General features: G+C 59.7%; 1 protein-coding gene across 1 annotated transcript in view; it reads right to left on the bottom strand.

Moving 5' to 3' along the window:
* The window catches only part of RAB11FIP3 (RAB11 family interacting protein 3), a gene marked incomplete at both ends in the record, with an annotated part of 63,155 nt that overhangs the window by 25,675 nt on the left and 26,278 nt on the right, over positions 1-11,202 (bottom strand). Inside the window, 2 exon segments of the mRNA XM_014587008.1 lie at positions 763-967; positions 5,432-5,523. Coding sequence (XP_014442494.1) covers positions 763-967; positions 5,432-5,523 — 297 coding nt within the window.

The following is an 11,202-nucleotide window of genomic DNA, read 5'->3' as shown; positions in this document are numbered from 1 at the left end:
CGCCACTCCAGCCAGGCACACACGTGGCTGTGGCTGCTCGCGTGTGGGCAAAGGCAGAGGCCCGGTGAGAGTCCCGGGGAGACAGAAATAAGCAAACAAAGTGAAAGACTCGGGCAGGCGTGGTGCACCCAACACCGGCCCTCCCTGATCCCCCCTCCCAAGCCCTTTGCTCCACCCAGGGTGCTCCTTAGTCATCTTCAAAGGCACAGGCTCAAGACACCTTGGGTGGGCGGGACCCAGGCAGAGGTCTGGCGAGGCGTTGTCAGGGGCCCCAAGCAGCACTGCTGCCACCCAGAGCACGAGTGCTCTTCTGCAATCTCCCTACAGCCAAGTTAAACCGCCCCTGGGCCCCAGCCCCAGCCGCCCATGGTGTGCTGCTACGGCCGACTGCCCAGTTTGAGACCTGGACCCACAGCTCGAATTACACACCAAACCCATGTGCGTGCGTGCCCAGAGTCCTCAAGGGAGGGGAGATGGAGGACTGCGGGCAACATCCCTGCAGGAGGCACGCTCGCCATCCTCTCCCGACTCCCCCACCAAGTGCACTCTCTCGGACTACGCTGTAAAACAGAACCTGGTCACCTGCTGTCTCCTGACAGGCAGCCAGCAGCGAGGGCAGGGGAGCTGCTGGGGGTAGGGCGGGGAGTCCACCAGGAAAGTGGCAGCTCCGTGGGGCCCGCGCGCCCCAGCCAACCATCAGACAGGCAATTGCGGCGGCCCCGTGGGCACAGACCTGCCTGGGAACGGCAGGAGGGGCCCCGCGGCCGTTTAGCAGGGCCCCGCGGTCGGGCTCCTCCATGGCATCCAGGCACTCGGAGGGCACAGCGGAGCCGCCTGCGCTGTCCGTGTCCCCCTCGGGCTGCAGCTCGGCGTGCACCAGGGTGCTCGTGTCCTCGTCGGTGAAGGTCTCGCATTCACTGTAGGTGCTCTCGGAGCCCACGTACGCGCTGTCTGTCACCTCGGTGACCTAGGAGAGATGAGCGGGGTTGGGCCGGGCAGGGCCAGATACTACGGCACATGGCCACACGTTCACGGGCAGCCACGCGAGGGGACGGTCCCCGCAATCTCTCTAAACAGGAACGCTGGCTTCCACAACAGAATTCAGCATTTTTACAAAATAAACCCATGTCCACTCCTTCGAGCAACTTTAAAGTCAGGCAAAGCCAACATCCCGAAGCGTGCACACGCGCCCCAGCGGTCCCACGGAGCTGGCACTCGTGCCACCAGCACGGCGACTGTGCACGAGCGATGCCCGCGGCGGCAAGACCGTGCCTTTACAGCCAACGCTGCAGGGGCCGCATGTGCATTCAGGCTACTGCTCGGAGAATCAGAGTCAAGGTCTAACCTCAAAGCAATCAACTCTCTAAAAAAAATTATTTATCTATTTATTTGTGATTTTTCAAGCCACTAAGAACAGAACAAGTACCGCGGTAGGCCCTGTGGGCATCCAGCGCCCGGATCACGCCACCTGCCGGCCAGAGCTGCCTTTCCCATGACTCTGCTCCCACTGGCGTGCTCTCGGCACCTCGCGCAGGGCCGGGGCGGACAGGAAGACCCTGCAGACTAAATGGGTAAACTGAGGACTTGGGGACCACTGACCGGGACACTTGCGAGGCACAAGTAACGGCAACCGTATTCCGGTGAAGCTACAGGGTGGAAAAAGCCAGCATTTCATACTCAAAAGACTCCGAAGTTAATGATTTACAAATAAAGGTTTTAGAGAAGTTGTCGTTCTAGCAAGAAAGGACACACTTTGTACTCTGGGCTTGGGACTCCTTGAGGAGCGGGCACCGTGTGCAGAGCCCCACCGCACCCACTGTGCCTCCCAGAAAACCGTGACGGTGGCTGTGCGGGCAGAAGCCTGGTGTGGCCAACAAGCCTGCGCCCTTGTGGGCGCACAGGCCTCGGAAGGCAGCCCTGAGTCTGTCTCTCTCTGGTCAAAATCGAATAATAATGATAAACAAAATTAAAAATAAATATTTTTAAAAACTTATAAATGTTAACACAAACTCATGTGAAACTCGAAGTGCACCCGAGGAACTTGCTGCGCACCAAGGCAGCCACTGGCTCAGGAGCCGGCCTGCGGGGACATGGACGGCGGCGTGCGCAGGGCCATGGCCACTCAGTGCGGCCCGTCCAGGCCCGGGTCCTTCTCTCCTGAACGCCCTCCTCCTCTTACCCTGGAACGCAGGCCCAGGGGCCCGTGGGCGGCCCGGGGGAGCTCCATCCGCAGAGCTCAGTGGTCCTCTCCGCCAGCAGCGGCAGCGTTGCCCCCACTGCGCCCCGTGTTGGGCTTCTGCAAAGCCTGAGTGCTCACCCCACCACAGCACTGGGCTGGGGAAGGCTCGACCCGCCCTAGACACGCGCCATTAAACCCACTGCTGGCACTGGCAGGATAGAGGGGGCAAAGGTCAGGAGATGTCCTTGCCTGTTTTGACAGACAGCTAGCAGGCAGGGCTCGAGACAGAGCAGCTTTCTTCTGGACTCTCTGACCCTCCTGATAAGAGTCTGCACAAAAGACGCATCCCTTTCTGCAGACACAGTGGCAAGGCCTGAGCCGTGCTCTCTGACTCCCCCACTTCGGTGAGCCTGGCCAGCAGAGCCCAGGGCCCAGGGCTTTCAGGCGCCCCCGAGCTCCCCGACATCAGGGCAGATCTGGCCCGCCCCTTCAGCACTCCCCTCTCCTGCTCCACGCTGTCAGGGAGGCGGCCCTGGGAGCACACAGGCAGGCCCTGGCAGGCAGCTGCAGCTCGCAAACACCGGCGGGCCAGCACACTAGGGCTCCCGCGTTAGCACCCAGGTGGGACAGGAGCCGCTGTAGATCAAGAGACGGCTTCCTTCTCTCTGAAGACCAGACGCAGAGCCAGGGCTGCACCTCCAACTCTACTGCTGCTCGGGCTCTCAAGGACACACGACGTGCAGGGTTCTGTTTTTTATTTATTTATTTTTAAGGCAACTTCTCTATAAGATTTGTGATATCTAGTTCCAGTCTCCTAAAAGTGACACCTAAAAACATTAAAAAGTAGGCCAGCAAGTGGCACAGGGGTAAGGGGGCTGAGCTCCAGACCAGGTGGCCTGGACAACATGCCAGGCACCGAGGGTTCTTGCCCAAATCCAGAAAGGGGTGTGGCCACTCTCCGGGTGTGACCTCCCGCTCTCCAGCACGTGCACGTGCCCTATAACAAACTAAAAAAGAGAGATAAAAGCACCCCATCCTTTTTTTTTTTTGAGAGGTTTTCACTGTAGGGCGCACGCGCTTATCAGACAGAGAGAGAGAAAGCAAGAAATCACCCCCAGGGGGGATGGCCACACTGCAGTCCCTTCTCCTCCATTCTCCTCTCGGGATCTTGGGCACGCACGCACACGTGCCCGGCGTGAGTTTAAGCCACTGGGTCTGGACTTGAACTGCGGGCGACTACATGGAAGTCCAGTGATATAGTCATTATGCTAACTGCTAGTCCCCATAATAACCATTTCTATGAACTCCCTGAAGACCTCTTACAGTGTGAGCTCCAGTGTGAACCACGGGGTTTGGGGCAATGCCGCCTTCACGCCAGCCTGCAGCCCTGACACACCAGCTCTGGGCAGGTGGGAGCTCTGGACAGGTGGGAGCTCTGCACAGACTGATATTTTGTTTTTAATGTTTCATGTTGTTCTGTTCACCTAAAACTCCTTTAAAATATAAAGGGTATTCATTTTTTCTAAAAAAGTAACAAAAATTAAAATGTAGCTTCCATTTAAAAAAAGAGTTAGGATCTAAAAACCTGAGAACCGTTCCTTCCACGTCTTTTGAAATGCAGGGTCTACACTCACATCTTGTGTGGGGTGAAGCCACGCCAGGCCAGTTCACACAGGTCAAGGGTCTGTGCTGGGGGTACACGGAGGCCCAACTGCTCCGCCCACGCTCAGGCAGCAGCCCCGGCACGGGGGGGGGGGGGGTGTCTTTACCCTTTAGGACAGGACAGGACAGGACAGGCTGAGAACAAGACGCCTGGGGCCCTGTACCGACAGCGAGACACCGCAGGCAGTGCGGGGATTAACATGGGGCTTGGAACAACCTGGGTCTCTTCTCACAGTTCTGGAGGCCGGGGCTCCAAAGGCACGGGGCGGGCCCTTCCCAAGACTCCTGGGAGACACCCCCTCACTGTGCTGCTCTGGGAGAGCCAAGGGGCCCTTGCCCTGTGATGAGTTGCCCGGTCTGCCTCTGCCCTCACAGCCCTTCTCGTCTGAAGACATGTCTCACTGGACTCCAGCCCAGCCAATCCGCACAGCCTCACCCGGCCCAGAGACCCCCTTCCAATGAGATCACGCTCAGCCTCCAGGCCCAGGTTCCTGCAGGGGCTGCTGGTCAGCCCCCGCACTCCCACACAGGGTGGAACCGAGACTCAGGGGAGGGCCGGGACACACCAGACAGGGCACCTCTGTGCCTCAGTAGCACGCCTGCGGTTGAGGCGTGCAAACACGCAGCCTTGGGTGCCTCGCAGCAACAGGGGCCCAGTCCGAGGTCACGGTGGCCTGCTCTTGCACCTCAGCCCAAACGTGCCTGTGTCCCGCGGCCACACAGGACGCCCCAGGTGTTTGAAGGTGCCCCCACCAGGTGAGGGCAGAGTGAACGTCAGGCAGCCCAACCGGCTGGTGGAGAGGTAGCCCCAGACCCAGGTTTGGGCCTGGCTGGATTCGGACCAAAGCGCGAAGAGCGGCCCTCCCAGGTGGCTGGTGGGAGCAGGTCTGGGTCTGTGCTGGCAGAAGTGGATTTTCTGGCTAAAGCGAGACAGGCCATGTGACAGTGCACTTGCCCGAGCAGGCAGGGGCTCTGTGACCTGTGGTGTGCCAGGTTCGGGCCACCCAGAAGCCACAGGGGCTCCCTTGTCTGACAGGAGCTGAGGCTGGGACCGCTGCACTGAGGGACCCGCAGCTCAGAGCCCCCACGAGAGCTGGCCAGGACGGAGGGGCTGGCGGCTGCCACCTCTGCCTCCCCTGGCAGCCCACGTGGCTCTGATTACCCCGAAAGGTGGTGTCCTCCAGGGTCTGACCCTGTGAGCCTGTGGGCGTGTGTAGACCCACGCTCTGAGCCGTGCACACAGGCCTTCTGGGCAGCACCGTGAGAACGGGGACGGCGATCCCAGCCCCATGTCGCCTTCGCACCAGCTGCCTCTGGGAGGGCAGCCCCAACACAGAAAGCCGTGCCAGGGTGATGAAGGCCGTGCAGGGCCTCAGCTCTGCCTTGCCGGAAGTCAGCGGGGCGCAGCAGCGACGCCTCTGCCGAGCCAGTCGCCCACCGCCCTCTGCCCGGCAGCAGTCATGAGCCGCCGGGCCCGCAGACCCCAAGCACAGCACCCGACAGCAGGCGTGCAGGGAGAGCCCCTCGCAGGCGGGCAGCAGAGCGGGGGGTGCGTGCAGCCTGCCCTCCTGGCCGGCCCAGGGCACTCGCCTCGCAGGTGATGAAGTCGTCGAAGTCATCAGGACAGACCGGGAGACCCTCATCCTGGGCAGCAGGAACGCCGTGCAGCTGGCCATCCGAACCTGCGGGGGAAGACCCAGCCTCAGGAGGCCGCCTGGGCAAGGCCCAAGTGACCCAGGGCTCCCTGGGGGAGGTCTCACAACAGCCGCTCTGGGGCTACCACGATGAAGGGACTGAGTGCGAGACAGCCCCCGAGAGACAGAGGCACCCTGCGCCACAATGAGAGACGGGGGACTGGAGCCCGACAGGAGCTTCTTGCCAGGACCCCAGAGTCGCATCTTTATTTCTGAACAGGACAGGGCAGGCCTGCGGGCGGTACAGCACAGCACAAAGCCTGCACCATGGTGCACACGGGCAGGCCCCGGGCCCCACTCTGGCCCCGCAGCCCCAGCTGGCTGAGGAGGGCTGCAGGGTGAGGAGCCTGCAGGGCCCCTGTCTCTCTCAGAGGGCGGCGGGGGAAAACGCAGGTGCTAAGCTCCGGTGTTATGTGCAAGCCAAATGAGACACTTTCAGAACACCTGCAATCGGGCAGTGTGGATTCTGTAACACAGTAAAACATCCTGGGGGCCAGCAGACGGCGCAATGGTTACATCGCTGGGCTCCCGTGTAGCTTGACTGCGGTTCGAGTCCTGGACCTGGTGGCTAAAACTCATGCCGGATGTGTGTGTGTCCCCAAGATCCCGGGAGGAAAATGGAGAAGGGATTGCAGCGTCGTCACCCCAGGAGGTGATTTCTCGCTTTTGGTCTCTCTGGCTAGCGCGTGCACCCCATAACAAAAATCTCTCCAAAAAAATAAATAATAATAAAAAATCCTATCTTGGGTGGTAGGCTCTAGGTGCCTAACTCATCTTCTCCCATATTTTACTTCACAGTAAGAAAAAAATAAAGGAAAAGCTGACTTCTCACGGCAGGCGGCCTGCCATCCTGAGGCTGGAGACAGAGACCTAGCACGCTGGCAGGCAGCCCCACGGCACCTGGGGACGCCCGCCCCGCACGGTGTGAGCAGGGACTTTTACTGTGCATCCTCCACCCCAGTGCTCCTCCAGAGCCTGGGCCGCACCTGGGCGGAGCAATGGCCCAGGAGCTGCAGGGCCCTCTACTGCCCCCTCTGGAAGGCCTCTCTCTGTACCCCCCAGCAAACCAGGGTGCCGGCCAGCCTCTCCTCCTGAGGAGACCAGCACTGCAGACAGGCTGGGGCCAGGCTTCTCTCCCTCCCCTCAGCGTTCATGCCCTCACAGGAGCGCTGGAGTCCCAGGGGCACTGTTCCACAGGGCCCCGCTGGCCCTGAGGCTGAGGGCACCCTCCTCCCACATCCCAAGGGCCAGCACAGCATCCCAAGTGCCCTGCCTGCACCAGGCCCCTCCTCAGCAGTCCAGAGCGCCGGCCTACGGCAGAGCTGTGCACCTCCCGCTGCACCGTGCGAGAAGCCTTCATGGGCCTCAGCTGCCCGCCTGGCCTCCTGCAGCTTCTGGGTCTGGCCGGAACCAGCCCTCACCGCAGCCTCCTCCAGTCTGCCCACCCTGCCACGCCGGCCAGGCCCCCATCTCCTCTGCCCGCCCCAACCACACACCGACCACACGCTGACCATACACGTTGGCAGATGTCCTGCAAGGCCAAGGGGTTTGCTCTGTGGAACTCGGGGAGAGGGACACTCGAGCCACACCCCCAGCAGCATCCACAGTGTCCTGCCCCTGGGGCCAGCTGTGCTACCCAGGCCGCCCAGACACCTCCATCCACACTGATACAGCGGCTGCCTGGGCTGGGACATTTTCACCTGACATAATCCAAGTGAAAACTGGAAAACTGAAAACAGAAAGACTATAAACTGCCGTGCGGGCCAGCCGGTGACGTGGTGGCGAGGGCGGCGGGAGCCCAAGTGGCCTACGTGGTTCAGGTCCCCGCTGGACAATCATGCCGGGTGCGTGCATGCCAAAAATCCCAAAAGGAGGAGGAAATGGAAGAGAAGGGATTGCGGCATGGCTATCCCCCATGGAGTGATTTCTCACTTTCCCCTAGCTCTGCCTTTCTGGAAGCATATACACCCTGTAACAAAACTTAAAGAAGTTAATTTAAAAACAATTTAAATAAATACATATCACCCTTAGGGATTTGGCATGGGGTGGGGCAGAAGAACCCTCACCCAGTCCTGCACAGCTGTTCCCTGAGGAGGAGACCACAACCTGCCCCCATGGGTGCAGGAGGCAACACTGGATGCAGTGGTCCAAGCCCCATGGGGCAGCTCAGAGGGCCAAGGCAGAGGCCACAGAGCCTAGAGCCCAGGCCAGGAGGGGCCCCTGCAGGGGGAACAGGGAAGGGACTCTGGGCCCATCCCGGAAAGCGTGGCCTCAGTAAAGGACCCAGGTCTGTGCACAATGGCCGCCTCAGCCCTCGGCAGCAGCCACAAGCCACAGCACCATCGTGAGTGCCCTTGTGGGGCCGCAGGACCACCTGTCAGCTTGGCAAGGACAGGAGGGTACCTAGCAGCTGTGACAGCCCAGGCCAAGGCAAGGAGGCAGGGAAAAGGCCATGCCGGGTGGCCAGGCACTGGGGAGAGTGCAGCTCAGGGAGACGGCCGTCCTTGGGCAGCCGTGCTGTCACCAGACGGGAAGTCTGACTCCCTGTCACCCACCTCCAAGGCACATGTGACCCCAGACAGCCCTGGTCAGCAGCCTTGCGCCGCGGGTAGGTCAGACCTGGCGCGGGGGCACGGTGTGTTAGGCAGCTGTGGGGCAGATGCAGATTTCCGGGAGAACACGCTGACTCCCGGTCCCAGTGTGGGAGTGTCGGGACTGGCCTGCTCTGTGAGCCTCAACCACGGCCCTGGAGAGTCCTGGGCTTCGGGCCAGTGCAGGCTCACCCAGGCGTCCCCAGCAGCCCTGCGGGGCTCCTGCCTTGCCCACACCTATAGGCCCAGGTCCCGCTCCTCCTCCTCAGCACTGCAGCTGCCCAAGCCAAAGAGCTCCACGCCTGAGCTCCCTGAGTCACCGCCCCGAGCGAGCTGCGGTGCCGAGACCACCTGGGGCACCTTTGGTGGCACCCAGGAAACCAGCCGCTGTGTGAAACGAGACGCGGTCCCAACGAGGAGCCCCCCACCACGTGAGGCAGAGCACAGGGGCCGAGCCGGAGGCGTCCCCACACGCGACACAGCCAACCAGAGCCCGGAGCCAACGGTGACGAGGAGCCTCCCTCTGTGCTCCTAAACGTTCCAACGGCACTGCGTTCTGGAGTTCCCTGCTGGCGCCTCGGCAGTCTTCCAAGACGGCCACAGCCCGGTCACCCCAGCAGCTCTTTGGCGGTGGGAGGCACTCACCTCTAGGCTGAGCGTGGTCTGCAGGTGCAGCCCCTCCCTGCCCCATGGGGCCCCTGCGCCCTCCCATCTTGGGTTTGGTCCTAACACCATCACCCCCACGGCCCGAACACTGAGGGCGCAGGGGACCCTCCCAGGGACCGACTGGCGCGGGCGTCCCTGATTCCCGCATCCCACTGGGGACTATCCTGACACTGGACAGGCTTGCTCAGGGGTGGAAAGAAATACACCTGCTGAGAACGAGGCCTGCCGGCGCCCCCATCTCCACCAGGACCGACGGTGCAGGGTGAGAGTCCCCACACACGGGAGCCAGCACCCACAGCGGCACGCCTCCTACACGCACGCCGCCGTCCAAGATCTGACCACAGCTAGACCGCAAGACAGACTCCGCTGCTATCAGAACTGGCGTCCGGAGGGTCGCAACTCAGGCCAGCAGGCAGTGCAGAGCCCAGCCCCGGGTCTCACAGGCTGGCCATGGTGTGGGGCTCACACCTGGGGGACAGAAAAGCCCACCAGACACAGTGCACCGGAGCCTCAGGACTGCGTTCAGGACGCCCCAGCACCCCGAGGTCAGGACTGTGTCCAGGACGCCCCAGCACCCCGAGGTCAGGACTGTGTCCAGGACACCCCAGCACCCCGAGCCCCAGGACTGTGTCAAAAAGACCTGGCCTCAGAGCGACTGTCGGGCCACAGCTCTAGGAGACAGACAACTGCCAAGAAGACCTCAGGTCCAAAGGTGCGCCTCGACCCGCCATCCCCAGTGACATGGGGTCCTCTGGTGCAGGAAGGGAACCTGCGACTGAGGCCGCCCCACCCAGCACCCCGGATTGCCAGCCAGAGCCAGAAATGAGACTAAAGTCTACGCCAAGAGGATGCCGCTGACAAAGCTGCTTGAAGAGCAGCCGGCAGTTTTATGAGTAACAGTTTACACTGCACGTGGCCAGAATCCAAGTGCAGAGAGACTTCTGAGGTGCTCTCAGGAGCTTGTTCAGCACAGTTCGAGTCCCGGTCCTGGTAGCTGGGGAAACATGCCGGGCACACATATATGTGTGCATGTTCAAGACCTCGTGAGGGGAATGGAGACCGGATTGTGGCATGGCCATGCCCCTGGCAGGTGTCCTCTCACTTTTCGTTTCCCTGTCCCTCCCTGGAACGTGCACACACTCTATAACAAAAACGGGAGGCTGCTCACTACAGTCCCCAGCGTGGGTCCCTCATGGGGGGCAGGAGCAGACCACTAACACTGGACAACAGGTGAGCCCCAGAGAGCACATGTGCGAGAGAAGCCGGGCACTTCACCGCCAGAGCTCGCAGAGGCCGACTGCCCACAGTGGCAGAGGCCAGTGGCGCACACAGGAACCTGTGTAGGGACCAGGACACTCCCCAAGGGTTCACCACCGGGCTCATGAGTGTGTCACAGCTCACAGAGGTACACGGAAGAGCTGCACACTTGGGGCCAGCAGGTGACATGGTGGTTAAAGCGCTGGACTCCTACATGGCCCACCATGGCTCGAGTCCCAGAACTGGAGGCTTGCTTTCTCACATCTCCTCTCCCCCTCTGGTAAGCGCATATGCCCTATACCAAAAATTAAAATGCACACACACACACATATATGTAAGTAAGTGTGTGTATATACATATATATGCATATAAATAAAATTAAATAAATAATAGTTCTTTCTTTTAAACAGAGGTTTTTGCTATAGGGCACATGTGCTCTCCAGAAAGACAGAGAGAGACAGAAAGCGAGAAATCAACCCCCTGGGGGGATGGCCATGCCACAATCCCTTCTCCTCCACTCTCCTCTTGGGATCTTGGATACACGCACACATGCCTGGCATGAATTTAAGCCTCCAAGTCTGGAACTCGAACTGTTGATGACTATGTGAAAGTTCAGCAACGTACGAAATCTTCCAGCCGCTAGATAAATCTTTTTTTTTTTTTTTAGAGGTTTTTGCGTGAAAACTATAATACACAAAAACAACACTGGGACTAGCCGAGGGTATAGAGGTTACATAGCTGGACTTCTATATAATTGACTATGGTTCAAGCCCCAGACCTGGCGGCTTAAAACTCATGCCACATGCATGTGCATGGGTGCCCAAAATTCCAAGAGAAAAATGGAGAAGAGATTGAGGCATAGCCATCCCTTTTGTGAGGTGATTTCTCACATTCTGGTGAGTGCATGTGCCATAATTCTTAAAACAAAACAAAATAAATAAATAAATAAATAAATAAATAACACACGTCAGGGGACCAGCAGGTGGTGTGCTGGTGAAGGTTTGGACAATCCAAAATGGCCACCCACAGTTTGAGTCCTGGACCTGGTGGCTTGCTTTCTCACTTTTCCGCTCTGTCTCTCTCTGATCAAATTAAATAATTAAGATAAATAATTCTTTAAAAAAAAAAAAAAAAAAGCAAAAAGGGCCAACAA

Source organism: Tupaia chinensis, unplaced genomic scaffold (genome assembly GCF_000334495.1).
Source record: "Tupaia chinensis unplaced genomic scaffold, TupChi_1.0 Scaffold000178_1, whole genome shotgun sequence".
In the NCBI taxonomy this organism is placed as follows: domain Eukaryota; kingdom Metazoa; phylum Chordata; class Mammalia; order Scandentia; family Tupaiidae; genus Tupaia; species Tupaia belangeri.
This window is presented reverse-complemented; position numbering and strand designations above follow the sequence as displayed.